We start from the raw sequence: 18,891 nt of genomic DNA, 5'->3' as shown, positions 1-18,891 counted from the left end.
TGCTGCCCGGAGGGCGCACCGTGGGCAGCTCAGGTCCCCGGGAAGCCTGCCTGGTTCAGGGATGAGGCGGAGAGACGCTGGACTCTGCTGTCATAACGTCACCTCTTGGGAAGTGGGAGAGAAATTCTCTTGCCTGTGCAAACACCAGGCGCGGGGCATCAACCCCTTGCAAAGCTAGCAAATCCCGGCTGGCCGGAACGCGGGTCGGTGCGGAAGTCGGTAGCAGAGGCAGGGAAGGCGGAAGGGTATTTTGGTGCCGCCACCGTCACCGGCACGTCGGCCGCAAGGACAGTGACAGCAACGCCTTAGAAACCAACAGTAGCGCGGCAGGAACTCCCCGGGGCTACGGCGTGTTTCCTTAACTTGCGTCACACCGCTTAACCCTCACGGGGTATCTGCTACGCACGCACACGTACGTACGTATACGTAGGTAGCGAGTATAAACTATCCTGAGATATCGTCGCCGGACCGTAGCGAGGATGCCAATAAGCCCTATTGCTTATTTTTTCGACGTTCAACTGTGCCTGGAGACTCTCATTATGGAAATGAGCTGATTAGCCCCTTGCAGTTCTCCCTGCGGCCCCCCCCCCCCCCCCAGCTGCACGTCCGACTTCTGTCGGCTACACCGCAGTCGGTTGTCTTGACTGAATGTAGGGAAGGCGGCTGTGCTCTGTCCGTGGTGTGATTCTAAAATCTGTAAACCAACGCAGTTACGCCGATTCTGTTTCTGTGACTGTAACGTCCTATGAGGCCACGTGGTTTGGTGACCAGCTGCGAAAGTAGCCGAGGGGGAGGGGCGGGGGGGGGGGGAAGGATTCTGGCCTCGGTCTGAGGTCTGGTTCTCTCCTTCGCTGGCTGCGTGCCTTCCACAAGTCACGCCCCCTCCCGTGCCTCAGTTTCCCCGCCCGTAAGACGGGAAGTGACTGCATCCCCCTCACTGGGTTGTAAAAGCTGTGTGAGCGTGTGTCGGGGAGGGTGCGGGCGCGGGGTGCTCGACAGGCTGTCCCGCGTGTAGGGATCGCTCTGCACGCTGTCACCACAGTGACAGGTCCCGTGTGTCACAGCCTCTCCACCCGATCCTGCTCCAATTCTCTTTACCCTCAGCTCTGGGAGGCTTCCTCCACTTACTCCTCCAGCCCCGCTTTGAATTTATTATTTTGGCAATGATTTTTCTTTTCCAGGAACTCTTCCGTATTCTTCCCGTGTTTTCGGAATAGCTTCTTCTCAAGTTCTGTGGCTGCGATACCATCTCAAATCTCTCTGAAGATCCGAGGTCAGCCTTTCAGGGGTCTCTTCTCTTCTCTGAGTGGGCGCTTTCCTTTGGGGGGGTTCTGTGTTGATCCCGCCCCCCCCCCCCCCAGAGTGATGTTTTCCCCAAGGTCTGCCGATCCCAGCCTGTCCTTCTGGTTTACCCGTGAAAGACCGAGCTGGCGGATAGAGGGGGCTCCGCGGCTCTCTGCCGGGTGCGTGTGTGACCGTGTTTGATCTTTCGGCTTCCCCCACGGAGGGCAGGTTGAGGCGGGCTTTCACCTGTGCGTGGGGTCTGTCGGCCAGCGGCTTGACGTCAGTCTGTATGCACTGGTACAGACAGAGCGCCCTCCTTCCGAAGGCAAACTCTACCCTAAGCACCAGTCATCTGCAATTAGGAGGTGTACCCTCGTCGGGCTTTTCTGTTTCTTTGGAAAGTGGAACTCAGCTGCAGTTTGGAAATAAATGCAGCAGTTAGCGGGGTGGGTGTGGAGGTAACAATGCTGGGGGTGCTGATGCCCAGCTCTTTTGCTGACATATTTAAACATTTTTTTTAAAACATTTTTAAATGTTTATTTTTGAGAGAGAAAGGCACAGCATGGGTAGGGGAGGGGCAGCGACAGAGGGAGACACAGAATCCGAAGCAGGCTCCAGGCTCTGAGCTGCCAGCACAGAGCCCGACGTGGGGCTTGAACCCACCAACCGTGAGATCTGACCGGAGCTGAAGTCGGACGCTTAACCGACTGAGCCAGCCAGGCGCCCTAAACATTTTTCAAATAATGATTTTAGATTTATAGAAGAGCTTCGATGGTAAACATAAAAGGATTCCTGTATACTGTCCATTTGCCTCTTCCTAATGTCACACGCACGCTGCATTTGTTAAACTAAGAAATTAGCATTGCTATGTTACCATTAACGAAACTATAGGCCTTTGGGGTTTTTTTTGGATTTCACCAATTTTTCCACTAATGTCCTTTCTCTGTTCCATGGGCCAGCTGAGGACACCCCATTTCCTTTGTCTCCTGTGATCCGTGACATTTCCCCATTTCTCACGGCCACGATGCTTTGGCGAGCGATGGTCAGGCATTCTGTAGAATGCTCCTCAGTTGTGGTTTGTCTGGTGTTTTTTTATGACTAGACCGGTGCGGGGAATAAGTTAGGAATTCTCTGAGCTTGCACCAATGAGTTAACAAGACTTAGGATGAAAGCATCCGAGATTAGGTAAACAGGGCGGAAGCGTCCCCAGCATAGTAGAAAAGCAGAAAGCTGCTTTCACAGGACGGAGGGTCCAGAATAGGTAAACAGGTAAACAGGGCCAGAGACCACGGCAGGGCAAAGTTGCCCAGAGCAGAGCCGATCAGTGAAAGAAGGGAGCCTTGTGGACCCTGAGGTAGCATGCTCTCTCTGCCTTGTTCCCTGGGCAAGTGAAGGTAAACAGACGTGGCATCTCGTGCCTGCCGTAAACAACCATCTGCTGGGCGCTGCGCTTTTGTTTTGTATGGCCCTAAACCCTCACGCCGGACATCTTCGAAACCCCCCTTCTCTCACACACACGAGTTAACGTTCACTGTTTCGTTGTCTCTTTCTGTACGTCCATCACATTTGTAAGCCTTCTGATCCTAATAAAAACAGAGCAAGGACCCTTACTCTGGGCTCTCGTCTCCCCCTGGACATTAGCCTCTCTCGCGATTAATTCTGCGTCCGCTCTCTCGCCGGACAAGAGACAACGCCAGACTCAAAGTCTGCGACAGACTGGAGTTATGGATTTGGGGGAAGTCTAGTGTGGGAATGGAGTGCGCTTCTCATCACGTCCCACCAGTGTCACCTGATACCAGTGTGACTTTTTGCAGGTGTTCCTTAATCACCTGGTTTAGGTCGTGCCTGTCAGGTTTCTCCTCCACCACATCACTGCCTTTCCCTTTCCGTGTCCTGTCTGTGAGAAGTGAGTCTCTAGGTTCAGGGCATCAGGCTCCAGGATAACGGCCATGCTTACCCATAACCTACCCCTGGCCGCTGTCTTCATTAGGGGGCAGACTGGGGTCTCAGCCAAGTTTGGTGCGTTCTCAAGGGCTTTGGGGCTTGGGGGATGCAGAATGTCAGGGCAACCTCTTCCCCCAACTCATCTTTAGCATTGGAGATGTATAGGGGCACTTTTTCAGTTCATCACACGGAAAGCTACTCTGTGATTTGGGAAGAGGCCATAAAATAGGATTTCTCTGGGTCCCAGTTTGCCTCTTTTGAAAAGGGGTTGATGCTTTTGGCCTTGCAGAGATCTGAGGACCCAGTGGGACGGTCTGGGCAGAGTGGCTGGCCCGGGGCCTGGCAGGTGGTCGGCTCTCAGCAGATGCCGGTCCCCCATTGCCCCAGCCATCAGCGCTGTCTATCACCGCTAACATTTTAAAGTCCTGCAGTTTACTGTCACCGCAGAGGACAAATGACTCTGAGGAGTGCTTTTCACAGGACAGAATTTTTTCAATCTTTCTTTTAATGTTTGTTTATCGATTTAGAGAGAGAGAGAAGTGGGGAGGGACAGGGAGAGATAGAGGACCGGGAGAATTCCAAGCAGGCTCCAGACTGCCAGCACAGCCCGATGCAGGGCATGAACCTACCAAGCGTGAGACCATGACCTGAGCCCAAATCAACAGTTGGATGCTCCACTGACTGAGCCACTCAGGTGCCCCTCATAGCATAGAATTTTAATATGGAAGAATGAAATATGAGATCACTATTTATGGCCCCTCTTGTCTCTCTTTGGCAAATCAGAGCCAGAAAGTTCTGTGTGTGTGTGTGTGTGTGTGTGTGTGTGTGTTTTAAATATTAAAACTATAATATTTTCTTCAAATCCAGTGAAATTTGAGTTTCCCTTTGCTAAGAGCCCTGTGCTTAGCCCAAACCTGTTCCCCCTCCTCTTTCCTAATGGACTTTCCCTTTTGTTCACCCATGTCGCTCACTCCTTCATCCAGCCTAAACCACTCACAGCACTTCCTTCGCCCATGCCAACGCTTGGTTCAGGATGGGCATGAGACCAGATTTTGACCAATGGGTCATCGGGGAAAGCTTGGGGGATTCTGGGAAAGACTTCCCTTTTTTGAGAGAAAGCTCCGGGAACACAGGATCCTTCCTACCTCCCTGAATGCTCTTGTGTCTGGTATGATGTGCTCAACTGTGGGGTCACAGCCTGAAGATGATGTCAACCCATTAGGGATATCCGTGCAGAAGGGCGGACGACACCCGGACCCTGGTGGTATCGTTGGTCTGTGGACCATTCTGTGCCAGGAGTTCCCCTCCCCTGGACTCACTGGGGATAGCACTTTTTTGTGTGCCGGGCGGTTAAAGTCGGGTTTCCTCTTGCTCATGGCAGAAAGCAAACTCGTACTTCTAGAAAAATCCTCCCGCAAACAAGCGGCCTTTAAAAAATGCCTTTCCAAAGACTCTTTGAGATGTCCTTTACACATGTCTGATGTGTGTATCCCAGAGGAAAGTGAGCACACGTGTGTGCACTCATGCTTGTGTGTGAGGGGCAGGTTACAGAGCGGTGGGCAGCTCACCAGGAAGGGAAGCAGATAAGAGTGAGCGCAACTGAAAGGGTCCAGAGGAAGGAGAGGAGAAGACGATTTTCAGAGTGTGCATCATACGCCAGGCGACTGGAACAATGCATTCATGATTTTGTGTTATTACCATGATGGCTCTCTGAGGTGTTACACCCGGGACTCAGAGATTTCAAGTGTCTTGAAATCTGACCCCAAAGTCTGCCCATGCCTTTACCACCCAATCCAGTCCTTCAAGTCCCCTAGAAACGTCCCGAGTCCACATGTTTCCCCATCTCCAGGACCACCACCCTGACCCAAGCTCCAGCGTCTCTCCTGGGCTGCTGCCCATCCACTGACTGGTATCCTGTCAGCTGCCACCCTCGCTCCCACTTGCCATGGTCTCTTGTCTGCACAGCTGACACCCTCCTCTCTCAAACAGCTCAAGGGGATCTCACCGCACAAATCCAAACTCCTCCCGGTGGCTCCCCTGCACTTCGGTGATCGGGCCCTGCCTGGCTCTGTAGCCACATCTTGTACCACTTTTCACTCCACCCACCAAGCCCCCGCCTCCTTGGCCTCTTTACTTTTCTTGGAATAACCCAGATCATTTTTAATTCAGGGTCTTTGCCAGTTGGTTCTCTTTGCCTGGAATACGTCATCATCCATCATCTCTTTGCATGGCTGACACTCTTGTTGTATTTATTTTAAAGAGAAAGACATAGGGGCAGGGGGATGAGTGGGGGAGGGGCAGAGAGAGAATCCCAAGCAGGCTCCACACTGCCAGCGCAAAGCCTGATGCAGGGCTCGAACGCACTAACCATGAGATCGTGATCTGAGCCCAAACCAGGAGCCAGACGCCCAACCGACTGAGCCACCCAGGTACCCCGTGGCTGACCCTTTTTTAACCTGCAGGTGCTGACCCTGGAGGCTCTCACTGAGCACAGCAGGGCAGCCCCCTCCATGTGGCACCCTGTTAACTACATCGGTTACCTCCATCTCAACTCGAGTTATTTTATTTCTTACTGTTTCCTTGACTGACTGCCCCTGTGGAGAATATTGACTCCATGAGGGCCAGGAACTTCTCACCACCGAGTCACCTGTGCTCAGGACAATGTCTGTCACGTGTTGGTTTCTCAAGTAAGAGTTTACTGAATGCATGAGCAAGTGTGCAAGAGCTCTGCATTCGTGTCTTGCTCATCTGTTCCACAAAGGTTTCAAGGTGGCTCATATGGAAGAAACCCAATCGCTTAAAAAATAGACTTTAAAAGATAAAACATGAGAAATAGAGAAATGGTGAAATTAAGTTACAAGATCAACACCAGATACTCAACGCCACGCTGTTCTCAGAAATGAGCCTAATCTTGTCTCTCGGGTCCCTGTTAGCTAAATAAAGCCATTAGTAAATGTCACAGTGTCCTAGATCTGTCCTTCGTGCCCACACGGCCTCATCTGACTGGTCCAGGAGTCTCTGAACTGAGCTGGACTATCACACTCTTCTGCTGGGGAACTCGTACCAAGGGATACAGAGGATTCAGACAGGTGGCCATAGGCTCCGAAACTGTGAGATGATGAATCTTGGGAGCTGCGCAGGGTGATGAAACGGCTGGAAAAGCGAGTGTGCAGAGCAGGGCAAGAGCACAGCATGCGTATGTGAAGGTGGGGCTGAGGGGGAGCTCTTGCAGCTTCAGAGAGCAAGGTGGCAACTGTGGCTGCTGGCTGACCCCCCAGTTCCCACGAGGGCATCTGAAGTGCTCCAGATGGCATCCGTAGGATTCCTCCTGGTCCTTCTGACGAATCTGCTTTTCCTTGAGCTTCTGGGTCTCTGTTCCCGATAATCATTGTTCTGAGACCAGGACTGATGAGAGGCGATAGCACCGAACCAGTCAGAATAGACTAGCTTGTGTGGCAGTAACAAATATCCCCCAAATCTCAGTGGCTTCAAACAGCAAAGACCTACACATAGCACACATCCATCACGGGTGGACTGCCGTGCTGCTACACGTCTCCTCTCTGGGACCCAGACTGACGAAGTAGCCTATAGCTGAATCGTTACCAGTCACTGTGGCAACCGCCCAGTGGATTAAAAGTGGTTGGAAAGAGGAAATCACCTACTGTGGCAATGTAATTTCCTGCTTAAGCCATATTGAATTACTTGCTCTTCTTGGGAGGTGACCAGATTTCTTTGCTGCCTTTGGGACTTGGCAAAAAAGACCTTAGCAACAACCTACAGGACATGGAACTAATTCTTCAAGAGGTATAGGCATAAAGCATAATACAAGAAAGCAGGTCCGCCATTACATTCTGGTTGCGACCTCAAAGAGTGGGAAGTAGGTGAGAGTGGGGAAATTCTATCAAAAGCGATGTGGAGGAGGCTAGTGAGTAAAACTTGGGCTTATTTGATTTTGGTCTCCGATAGAGTAGGACTGTCCAAAGGTGATTTTCACATACTCTCCTCTGTTAGGTGTGGCTGTGATCAAAGCCTGCCCATTTCCCCCACAAAGAAGGAGGAATTTCTCTTCTGAATGGTTAGAATCTGAGTCACTGATGGGGCCACTATTACTAATGGCTGGAGCTGCTGTGCTTGGCATCCTTGAATTGGATGGTGCCAAGGTCAAAATTTGAGAAGAGTCGAGGGTCTTGCTAAGACCCTAATCCTGGTCTTCTTGCTTCAACTTGAGCTTCTCACAGGGCTCTGCACTGGGGCTTCGGTGTTGATAGGGACGTTTGTTCACTGATGCCTATTTTGCTATTGTTTCATGAGCTCCTTTAAGAACCTGTTATAATGGGGTTTGGGGACATGGCGAAGGGCTGTCAGCACAACAGGATTCAGGTATTTCTCACCCTGCCCAGAACATCATCTGAGAGCGCCCCACTCTCACCCTTAATTGTTAAGAGTTGGCTAAATGTGACCTGTGAAATGAATTTCTGTTAGGAAATGCCATTAAGTATAGAACATGGTTGTTCAAATAGTTTCCAAGAATCAGGACAATACAAAATGGCGGCATTGACACCTGGGAAGAGTCTGCGTGTAATGTGTCCCTCTCGCTGCGGAGAGGAAAGGATTAGAAAGTGTGTGGGGAATGTGGAATCAACACGAGGTGCAGAGACACTGAGAGGGAAATCCATTAATCATGTTTGTCCGTGCTTACCCAGGAAGAAAAAGCTGTGTGTGTTTTGTTGACAGTCAGTTATTAAACACGAGAGAGGCCTCATCATGATTTCATGCTCCCGGTAGGAAGAGGAAATGGTGAGAGACACAGCGCATGGGCTGAATCATCAGAGTGATAGGCATTTGCTAAACATGGCCAGAGCTGGGCGCCGAGGTGGGAGCGTCTGCACTCCTTCCACATCCATTGAGAACCTGCTGAAAGGCAGTTCGGTGCTGGGGGCCGGCAGAGCACAGCCCACCCTGATGGATTCAGAACCTGGCGTGGGAAAGAGGGTTTGGGACAAGATACTATAATATCTGCCAGTGAACAGGAAGGGATTCACGCCATCCAGCTTTGGCTTTACTATTACTCTAAATATGCACCATTTTTACTCACTGGCACGAGAAGCCTACGATGTATTTCCATGGAGGCAAGGAAACCCTGTTGCCACCACCCGTCTCCAGCTTGTCCTATTATGCCCAGATTGCGAACCACGATCCTCCTGCAAATTCTTGCTTCGGTGCAAATTTCTCTGATCAGATTGCTTGCTCAGCAGTATTGGGCTAGGCTACTCCTTGGGAATGGGTGTTTGCATGAGGGAGAAGGGAAAAGTCTTTTGGAACTTGGAACTCAGGGGAGATGGCTCTGAGGGGGTGGGTAGGGACTGTGTACCCCACTGGGTGGAGGGTGGAGAAGGGCAGCCCCTTGGAGTGCACTGGAGAGTGGAGAGAAAAATACCCAGGAAGTACAGTGGGGCCAGATGGCAGGCAGAGGATGCCCAAAGCAAGCTTCACCCACCCCACCCCACTTAGCGTTGGGCTTGCTCTCATCTCATTCATTCCAAAATTACTGATTACCTCTTATGAGCCAGCAGAGTTGGGCCTGCAATATGGAGGCTGAGACACAGACACAGCCATGAATAGGTCTTGGCCTCTCTTGGCTTGAAGGAGGATGAGCCATGGGCAAAAGTCGCCTTATTGTGCAATTAATGGCCGTCAGAGCTAAGGGAAAGTGAAAGTGCGTGAGCAAGCACGTGGAAAAGGTCATGTCTGGCTTGGGTTAGTCAGTGTGGTCAGGAGACCAGAAGGCATCTGGAAGGGGTGGAATTGACCCCGGAGAGGCATGTATTTTGATGTGCGGGCATGGGAGTTGAAAGGCATCCCAGGCAGGGACAATGGGGTGGGCAAAAGCAGGGAGGTGGGAAATCCAGAAGTCTGTGCTTTAGAGCACATGGTTTATCGTCACCCGCACATGTGCCGTATAGAGGTTTGAGCTGTGTAATTTGAAATTTTAAGAGTGTTTTTGCTCTAGGTGGAAAACTTTCGGTATTTTTTCTCTAATAAACGGATTGCACCTTTATAGTGTAAAATAATGATGGTGATGATGAGAGTAATAACGATGATAATAATACAAATTGTGATCGAGTTTGATTTTATTGGGAGTCAAGTAAACACATCACCAACTTGGTGTCCTTCCTCCTCCTGTCTCTATGTTTCCAATTCAACTAGAGCCTTTTGGCTCTAAGAGGAACACGGCCCCTCCCCACCCAACCCCGAACAAGAACAACGTCGCAAGAAGGAATGCCCAAGAAATAGTTTATTCTGAACAAGAAACAACATCAACTTAAACACAGCCAGGAAATCTAGCGTCTCTTGGGCTTACTTCTAGCTCCTGCCCCCTAATTCATGAACTTAGCCCAGCAAGAAATCCTAAGTGCTGCCTGGGTCACAGTGAAGAGAGAAGCAGCCCTGCGATTGCCTGGAGGGAACAGGACAGTGCCGGTGGGGGACGGAGAACGACGAGTGCGCAAGACAAGCAGACTGACGTGGGCAACGGAATCGAGGAGTAGGCTTGGCTGAAAGGAGGACTCTTAGGAGCATCTCCTTTTTGAAGGTTAAAGACAGAAAACCACACCCTCCGTTAAAACGTTTCTTAAGATTTCGGAGAGATGGCATGGATGGCCCCGAGGGTGGACTGATGATGTAAAAAGTAAAAACCGGAAGTTGGAAGGAAAACTAAAACCACAGCGGAACGTCGACAGGGATGGACGGAGTTCCAAGACTTCAGGAAGAAAAGCTCAAGGAAGCCAAACCACCGGACTCGTTTCTGCGGAAAGTGACCTGCCAAACGAGTGGCGTAGGGAAGTCTCTGCAAACGATGATGGTGACGTGGGCACAAAGTGCCTACCATGCAGTGGGTGCCGTGTGCTGGGCACGGGACACACAGAATGCCACCGACTCCCGTAACCACCCTGCAAGGCTGGCTTCGTCACCGCCGCTCTGAAACAAGGAAATGACACCGAAGTGATTACGCCGTTTGCCTAAGGTCTTCCGGTTGGTAAGCAGCAGGGCTGGGTTCCGAGCACGAGCCTGACCCCGCGCGGAAGCTCGGTCCCCGGCGCTACGGCGTCTCCCCATCCAGAGGGCAGAGCGCTGCCCGCACAGGTCCCACCGCCGTTTGTTCCTTGTGCGAGTCCACTGTCCTCCTAGACTCAACTTCCTGGTGACCCACACTTCTTTGTTCTTCAATACAGAGCCACCTCATCCGTGGCACTTGGGGACCCTCTTTAGGACAATGCTGAGGAGGCCACTTCCCACCCTTCACAGGAAAGACGCCCAGAAAGGGGACGGGGACTCAGAATTTGGCAGTGGGACTGGGTTTGGGAGGAACTCTCAAAATGGTGGTCAGTGACTTGACCTTCTGAAGGGCATCCACCTGCCACGCCAGTGCGGGGTGTGACCTGCTGGGATTACAGGTGGGAGGCGGTCTTCTGTGAAGAAGGGCAGACATGCACCTGTAGCATCAGGACCTAGGGGACCAGGCTGGTGCGCGGCCACGCCACCTCAGAGGGTCAGAAAGACTGGCCTCCCAGAGGCGGCAAATGAAGACACTTCCGGTTTTGCTCCAGGATGTGGGAATCGTGGGAATGGAGGGGGTGCCTAGTTGCCTTGCGGGATGGGAGTGGACTTCAAATATCAAGGTTCTATTTTGCCTGTGTAAACAATTTCATAAATGTCACAGATTTTGCATGTCTCCTACCTATTTGGTTTCTCCCAATAACCTTGTAGAAGTGGGACAGACAGCTGTTTTAACCCCTTTGGCAGATGCAGAAAACTGAGGCACAGGAAGGGCAAGGTTGTCCGAAGTCACGCAGAGAATCCGTCAGGCACCTGCGACCAGAACCCGGGCTTCCCAGCTCCAAGCCCAGGGCTGTCTCTGCATCTGGTGTTACCAGGAGTGAGATAGGGACCATCGTGGCACAGAGAGGGGCTTCCGGTGGGCAGGACGGGAATGCGCACAGTCCCGTCAGGCGGCCGCAGGCGGTGGCTTAGCTGCTGCAGCCCCGGGAGCAGGCGTGGCCCAGGATGTTGTTGTTGCAGCCGTCCTGGAGCTTGCCCTGGGTCTGGCTCCCAGCTCGGCCCTCTGTGTCCAAGAGCTGGCTGGTCTGCCCCTGCTGCCTCCTCAGCCTGCAAATAAACACAGCACAGACCTGAGTTGGTGGCACAGAACGGAGGGTGGCGGGAGGTCCGGGAGACGCGCTTGGACAAACAGGGCAACTGGGAAGCCCTCGCCCATGCCGTCCCCTGGCTTGGGAGGCACGGCTGCTACAGGCCCAGAGTGTGGCGCCCTGGAGCCCAGGCGGGCCTGGGATCGAAGCCTGGGTCAGGTGCACTCCGGTGAGATACTTAACACACAGAGCCTCAGTTACCCTATCTCCGGAAAATGGGGATAATGATTCCTGCCTTAGGACTCCCTGCGAAGTCTGCGGGAGATCATGGATGCGATTTGCAAAGCTCACACCGTCAGTGTCGGTGATGAGCCCCCGCGCATCATTCATTCACGCCTGTGATCAAATGCCCACCAATGTACCAGCTACCATGCAGGAGAGCAGGGGAGACCCTGGCCAGCAAAGTAGTCCTCTTGTCTGTCCTCACGGACTTTACCATCTAAATGGGCAATGGCCACTAATCAACTTATACCCCGAATACATATCCAAACAGATGAGCACCTAGCCTTACAAGATGGCCCACGACAAACTGTTAAGGGGGCGTGAGTCTCAGCCCTGCATTTCTTCACAGCTGGCCACCTGGTCGCCCTCCACAGGATCTAAGACGTCAACATCCTTCTCTTTGTGACCTGCAAGTTCACGTTCACGCATGATCCTAGAACTGTCACCGCGTGCGTGGTGCAGGCAAAAAATATAATGGAGACCTTCAGGGAGGGAGGGAGGGAGAAGTCTGAGACCAGGAAGAACACAGCTCTCAGCACTTGCTAGTTGGGCACCGTGGGTCAAGCTGCTGTCTTCTTCTGGGCCTCAGTTTTCCCTCTGTAAACCTGGGATTATCCCATTCACTTGGCAGGAGGCTAAGGGAATCAGAGAGCATGTGTGTGAAATATCCACTATGGGGCTGGAAATAATAATATTGCCACAATTCTCTCTTTTAAATTTTTTAAAATTTTTATTTAAAAAATATTTTTTTAATTTTTTTTTTTTTTTTGAGAGAGAGACAGAGTGCAAGCAGGGGAGGGGCAGAGAAAGAGGGAGACACAGAATCCGAACCAGGCTCCAGGCTCCGAGCTGTCAGCACAGAGCCCGACGTGGGGCTCGAGCTCGTGAACCACGAGTTCATGACCTGAGCCAAAGTCAGTCGCTCAACCGGCTGAGCCACCCTGGTACCCCTAAATTTTTTTTAAATGTTTATTTTTGAGAGAGAGAGAGAGAGAGAGAGAGAGTGTGTGAGCGGGGAGGGGCAGAGAGAGACACACACAGAATCCGAAGCACGCTCCAGGCTCTGAGCTGTCAGCACAGAGCCCGATGTGGGGCTCGGACTCCCGAACTGCGAGTTCATGACCTGAGCTGAAGTCGGACGCTTAACTGACTGAGCCACCCAGGTGCCCCATATTGCCACAATTCTTGTTCTGAAGGACGCAGGTTTCAGACTGAATTTACTTTTTAACATTAGTAGCTTCCGTCCAGCAGAGTGTGGACCTATGAAAGATGTAAACGACAGCCACTTCACTCGGCAAACATGCACGTGACTACAACACAGTCATGGCCTTGACAGGTCACAGTGTGTGTGTTTGTGTGTGTGTGTGAGTGCGCGCGCACGCTTGGTGGGGTCTTCTAGTGTCTGCAACAATGTGAGGGCTGGAGTGAGCTCTTCAGGTAATGCTGAAGTACCAGCAACAACACAGTATTTTTAAGACGGGAAACTTGGTGGCCACTGCCTCCTACCCTTGTGTCACCCGCAGGGCCGAGGAGCAGGTGTGCGGTCCCTGTGCCCCTGTGGCTCGCAGCTGTCCAGCTAGCACACCTGGGAAAGATGGTTAGGGCTCGCAGTCATCATCCTATTGAAGGAGGCGTCAGCACCCAGAGGGCGGCCTGGGGTCTGGAGGACAAAGTGGGTGGGGCAGGGAGAGTCTATCTAGGATGAGAGGGGGTGGTCGGACTTCCTGGGCAGGGCTGGGAACTTCCCGGGAACCTGCCTCCCCTGTCCCTCCTCTTTCCTCTCTTCTGTTTTAAGAGACTCTCTCAGGCACTCCTGGAAAGAAAATCAGATAAAAACTAGGGAAAAGTCGAAAACTCAAATGGCTAAGAAACTAAATGGCAGATGCCCGCACTTCCAAAGCAGGACGTTCCTCTTTGGTTCATAACTATAATACCATGTAATTCTCTGGGTGTATCACAAGATAAACACGAATCCCATTATCACTTTCTGTTAAATGTTCAAACACAGCAGAGGTAGCATTGCTGTCTCTACACCCCAGTCCTTCTCTAATTATAACACAAAATATAGCTTCAAAAGTTGCATAATAAAGAATGGAGCAGATGAGGGAGAGGTGGATTTGGCAATCTTGTTGGGGCAGGGAAGGTTTCCTGTAGGAGGCAGCATTTGAGCTGGGCTTTAAGGATTTGTATGGAATGGGGGTAGCGGGAGGGAGGCAGGGGTTCTGAAATGAAGGGACAGGAGTGAGGTAAGGCACAGAAATAGAACAAACAGAACACTGCTGTGTGGACCAGCATCCTCTCTGGAGCTGATGGTTTAGGCACTCTGGCCCCTTCTTTTGGCCAGAGTTATTTCACGAGTAGAACCAGCAGCTTCAAGTCCGCCTTCTTCTGTGGAGCGTCATACATAAAATACTATGACCGTGAGTACCGGACCCTACAGCACTAACTAAATGAAGTACGGGTCATGCGTGCCCCTGGCAACCTACCATCAGATTCATTGTGAACCAAGGTGGCTGAATCAAGGAAGAGGGACCCTTCTCTGGGCATCCCCCCATCCACCTAGAGCCTGTGGAGCTGGGATTCTACTCGAGTTCCGGGAGACACCAAAGCCTGCATTCTTCCAACTACATCTGCAATGCCCCTCACCCACCGACATTCATCATCCATTCTCCACCCACCCAGCAAAATCCATCCATTTTCCACCCACCGACCCATATATTCATCCACTATTTACTCATCTGCCTATTCACCTACCCCATCCATCCATCCATCCATCCCCCATCCATCCATCTACCAATCCATCCATCCATCCATCCCCCATCCATCCATCCTTCCATCCATCCCCCATCCATCCATCCTTCCATCCATCCATCCATCTACCAATCCATCCATCCATCCACCCTTCCATCCATCCACCCTTCCATCTGTTCATCCATCCATCCATCCCCCATCCATCCATCCTTCCATCCATCCATCCACCAATCCATCCATCCACCCTTCCATCTGTTCATCCATCCATCCATCCATCCCCCATCCATCCATCCATCCTTCCATCCATCCATCCCCCATCCATCCATCCTTCCATCCATCCATCCATCCATCCATCTACCAATCCATCCATCCATCCACCCTTCCATCTGTTCATCCATCCATCCCCCATCCATCCATCCACTTCCATTATGTCCACCCATCTGTCCCACCCCCAGCCCCACCTATTCATCCCTCCTCACCTGTCCACCGCTCACACACTTACCAATTTACCACCCAGCCACCCACCTCCCATATACACACCCAACACCCATCCATCTGCCTCATCCATTGATCATCCCTCCATCCACCTAATTATCTACCTAGTCATCCATCCATTTCATCCATTCACTATACACTGATCTGTCCATCTCCTGATTTACCCCCATTTCCCCATCCACCCCCTCCCATCTATCTCCTATTCATTTACTATCCATCCACCCATCATCCTCCTGCCTATCCGTTCGTCCATCCACTCCCATATTTCTGTTCATCATTGCCACCCACCCATCTGCTCAATACACTTCCACCTACCCACCCACCACCAACCCATGCATCCCCCTACCCTTCCACTAGCACTGTCTGTGGCTCACAGTTGAAGGGGCTGTGGAGCAGGGCAGAGAGAAAATAGCGAACATTCACTGTGATGAAGTCTCTGCTGGAAGGAAGTGCCACAGCATAGCACCAAGGGTCTGGGCTTAGAGCCAGCCTCCATCCCTGGGGCTGCCACTTACAAGCTACGTGACTTTGGGGGGCTGGACTCCCAGGCTATCGTTCTTCAAGACCCATGCTCTTTCCATTGACTCCTATCCCATCCAATCTGGACCTGGAGGGAAGAGAGCATGGAATGATTTTTCCATGCTCTGAAGGAATTAGAATGGCTCATGTTGCTGAAATAGGAATCCGTGAACCGAGAAAGAAATACGAAACCATATGGTTGTGGCCCTGAGAGCTCACTTCTATGACTAGCCCACAGCCCAGTTTTATCTGTAACAGGAAGAAATGAAAAAGGCTTTTACATATCCTACTAGGCAGAGCTCAAGTCTGCTGATGCAAATTGGCTGGTTATCCCTGCAATGGCAGGAACATTTAATTTTCTCAGCCAACTTATCAAATTAATTGTCAGCTTTGTGGCCAGAATTCCGAGTGACAGACACAAGTTCCCTCAACACCCCCCCCCCCCCCCCCCCCCCCCCCCCCCCCCGCCGAACTCCACCATTAGATGCTAGAAGGAAGCACTCTAGGATAGCAAACCTTGCCCAAGGAGAGGAGGACACACATTAAAATTCGTAATAAATCGGGCTGGAGGCATTTTTCAAAGGCAAAGCATCTGAGAAGAGTAAAATAAAATGATTAGCAATCAAAGTAATTTAAAATCAAGCTATATCACACAGGCTGGATGCAGTCGGCTTAATACCCAACATCCATCCAGTACGGGCTTTCTGCAAGTAAGGCCCTGCCTCTGACATGAGAGCCGGGTTTTCGTTTATGCCATCAGCTTCGAGAAAGAAAACCATTTTAAAGCGTTTTCACACCTATTGATATCATCCCACTGGTTCTCCCCATGTATGTTTCCTGGATTGTGTAGAAAGGTGGATGGAGCGGCAAAGGGGTGTATCGGGAGAGTGCAGGCTTAGGAGTCTCGGCAGAATTAGATCAGAGGCCAAGCTTCGCCATCACTGGCCGAGTGGCCGGGGACTTACAACTTCTTCAAGTCTCTCTCTTCATCTGCAACACAGGGACAGGAGAAGATGAACCACTGTGTGCCATCCGTCTGTCCCATAGCAGCTACTTTATAAAGGGCAGCTATTTAAGAACAAATTTTAATGTTTATTCACATTTGACAGAGAGAGAGAGAGAGAGAGCACAAGCAGCGGAGGGACAGAGAGAAAGGGAGACAGAATCCAAAGCAGGCTCCAGGCTCCGAGCTGCCAGCACAGAGCCCGACGTGGGGCTCGAACACACGAGTCGCGAGATCATGACCTGGGCAGAAGTCATGATCTGACTTAACTGACCGAGCCACCCAGGCGCCCCTAAAGGGCAGCTATTTTTGTGATGATGATGATGATGATGATGATGATCGCATTGTGGAGATACTCTCATTTTGCAGATCGGGAAACTGAGGATCAGGAAGTAAAAGTTAACTGCCTGTCATAGTTCTGATGGAAGTCTCCAAGCATGGAGGCCCCCAGAGATGGTCCTGTAGGCCACGTCTTGGGTGGGGAGGGGGTCAGGGTGGAAGAACTGGAGGAGTGGAGGGTACTGGGATGGGGTACACACGGAATGGCTGAGCGTCAGGACCCAGAAAGTGGGTGAAACAGGACAACGGGCTGAGTAGGACAGAATCCAGGCCCAGGAGTCACGGTGGGGTGCAGAGGGGTCCACAAACCAGGGAAGACCAGGGTGTGGAACCAGAGACCGGAACCAGGTCTTCTGCCTTGTTACGTTGTCTCTCATCCACTGGAAACGGCCGTCTGTGTCTACACAGTACCCGGCACACGGTCAACGTGCCGGAAGGATGGGTGGGCCAAACAAAGGAATAAATGGCCACCCTTCATTAGCAGGGTGCTTGCCCAGAGGTTGGCAGGCTCTGTGTCACCATCAACAAGGGGGAAAGAAGGCCAGTTGTAATTAAATGAAACAAGTGTCCTCACGGGACACAAATTGGATTGTCATTTGCAGAACTGGTGAGTCTCAGCCCTTGTGGGCAACAGTTCACCTGAGTTAACATGCACGAAGCTCTTTTTTCTTGTAGCTGAGGGAGTTGGGACAGGTTGTTATTTGTGTGTGTGTGTGAATTAAAAATTATGGCAAAATCATGTTTGACCCGGCACCTAATGGACATGGGCTGATAATTCTGTATATACTGAATTACATTAGCCAGCACTCGTGTAGCATGCACGGATTACGTAGCAGAGGCCGTTAAGTACCTAACACGTGTGAACTCACTTGTCCTAACAACCACCCTAGGAAGTTGGCATTTACATCCCATTTTTCAGATGAGGACACTGGTGCCCTGGCATGAGGCCCAAGGTCACAAGGCCAGCAGGGATCAGTATTTAGACCCGGTGAGTCTGACTCCAGGACCTGTGCTCTTAGCTGTTATGTATATCGCCTCTCTGTGGTTCCTGAAAACCAGAGTTGAAGTTCCAGGGAAGTTCTGGAAGAGCCCATGCCAAACCGAACAAAGGTTATCGGGTGGGGTTGGGAGGTGGATGTGGAAAGGAAGATGGTCACTGGCGTGTACTCCACAAGAATCCCTTGTCTGGCATCCCTGGCAGAGTCCGCTCTTCGCAGGACCCTGCTGCTCGCCCCGCCCGAGATTTCCCGCACGGGGAAATAGCTCAGACCCTTAGAACCTTCTCCGACCTAGAACCGAGACAAATCTGCTGTATGCCAGCTGCTCTCCTTTGACCGTTGGTGCGCTCTCTGGAATTCTTCTCTGTCTTCAATTCTTAGGAGCCCCCGGGGCTGACCATCTCCCGTTGTCCCCCAGATCCACTCAACCCAGCTGGGAGCCTGGGAATCTGGTGGGGGTGGTGCTTATCGAAGGCTCCCATGCCCTTGGCTTCAGCGAGCTTAGCCAACGGGGTGGGCGGGTGGGGGGGGGGGGCTGCAGAGATCAGGAGCAGGGGGAGTCAAGCTGGGGTATCTGTTCCCCAGGGGCTCCCTGCACCGTCTCCTTGAGCAACTGGGAACACTGGAAGGTCACTGTTCCAGCTGAGGTGGCCGTGTCCCCTCTGCCCCCTTCTTCCAGTGTCCATGTGGAAATGCGGTGGTTTCCGTGTAGCCCCAATCCGCCGCACTGTGTGAGCGGTGGGACATACAGAGGGGCCTTTTCAAATAAATCTCCTGGGAGTATTTCCTCTGGGATTCGGGCTGAAAAAACAGCTTTCCGGTCTCTGCAAGGTGTCTCTTCCTTCGGTAAAAACTCAGCGTAACTGGCTGTTCTGCTTTGAAACCTCATCACTTCCTGGGAAGACAGCCTTCTATGCAATTCTTATCTCATACATTCAATAACAGCCTTTGGCCAGAAGCGTTACAATTCTGTTTTATCTGCCGCTGCCTGAAGCAAACGTAGGGTGTGCACCAAGGGTGTGAGATAGCAAAGTGGAGCGGATTGTCTTACTATCCTCCCCCTCTCTCCACCCCTTTGCAAGTAGATCGGCCTGGGGCAAACAGCAGGGACAGCCATCCCGTGGGGGTG

General features: G+C 51.7%; 1 protein-coding gene across 11 annotated transcripts in view; it reads right to left on the bottom strand.

The window, feature by feature from the left end:
* Positions 1-9,502: 9,502 nt before the first annotated feature.
* The window catches only part of STK32B (serine/threonine kinase 32B), a 394,515-nt gene continuing 385,126 nt past the window's right edge, over positions 9,503-18,891 (bottom strand). For all 11 annotated transcript variants that reach the window (XM_045474578.1, XM_045474576.1, XM_045474579.1 and 8 more), the window contains one exon: positions 9,503-11,394. In XM_045474578.1, the coding sequence (XP_045330534.1) occupies positions 11,256-11,394 (139 nt within the window). In that variant the 3' untranslated portion in view covers positions 9,503-11,255. The remainder of the gene's footprint in view (positions 11,395-18,891) is intronic.

The sequence above is a fragment of the Leopardus geoffroyi genome, chromosome B1 (genome assembly GCF_018350155.1).
Source record: "Leopardus geoffroyi isolate Oge1 chromosome B1, O.geoffroyi_Oge1_pat1.0, whole genome shotgun sequence".
Taxonomy (NCBI): Eukaryota; Metazoa; Chordata; class Mammalia; order Carnivora; family Felidae; genus Leopardus; species Leopardus geoffroyi.
The sequence above is the reverse complement of the archived record's forward strand: the minus strand, read 5'-3'. Positions and strand labels throughout refer to the sequence as shown.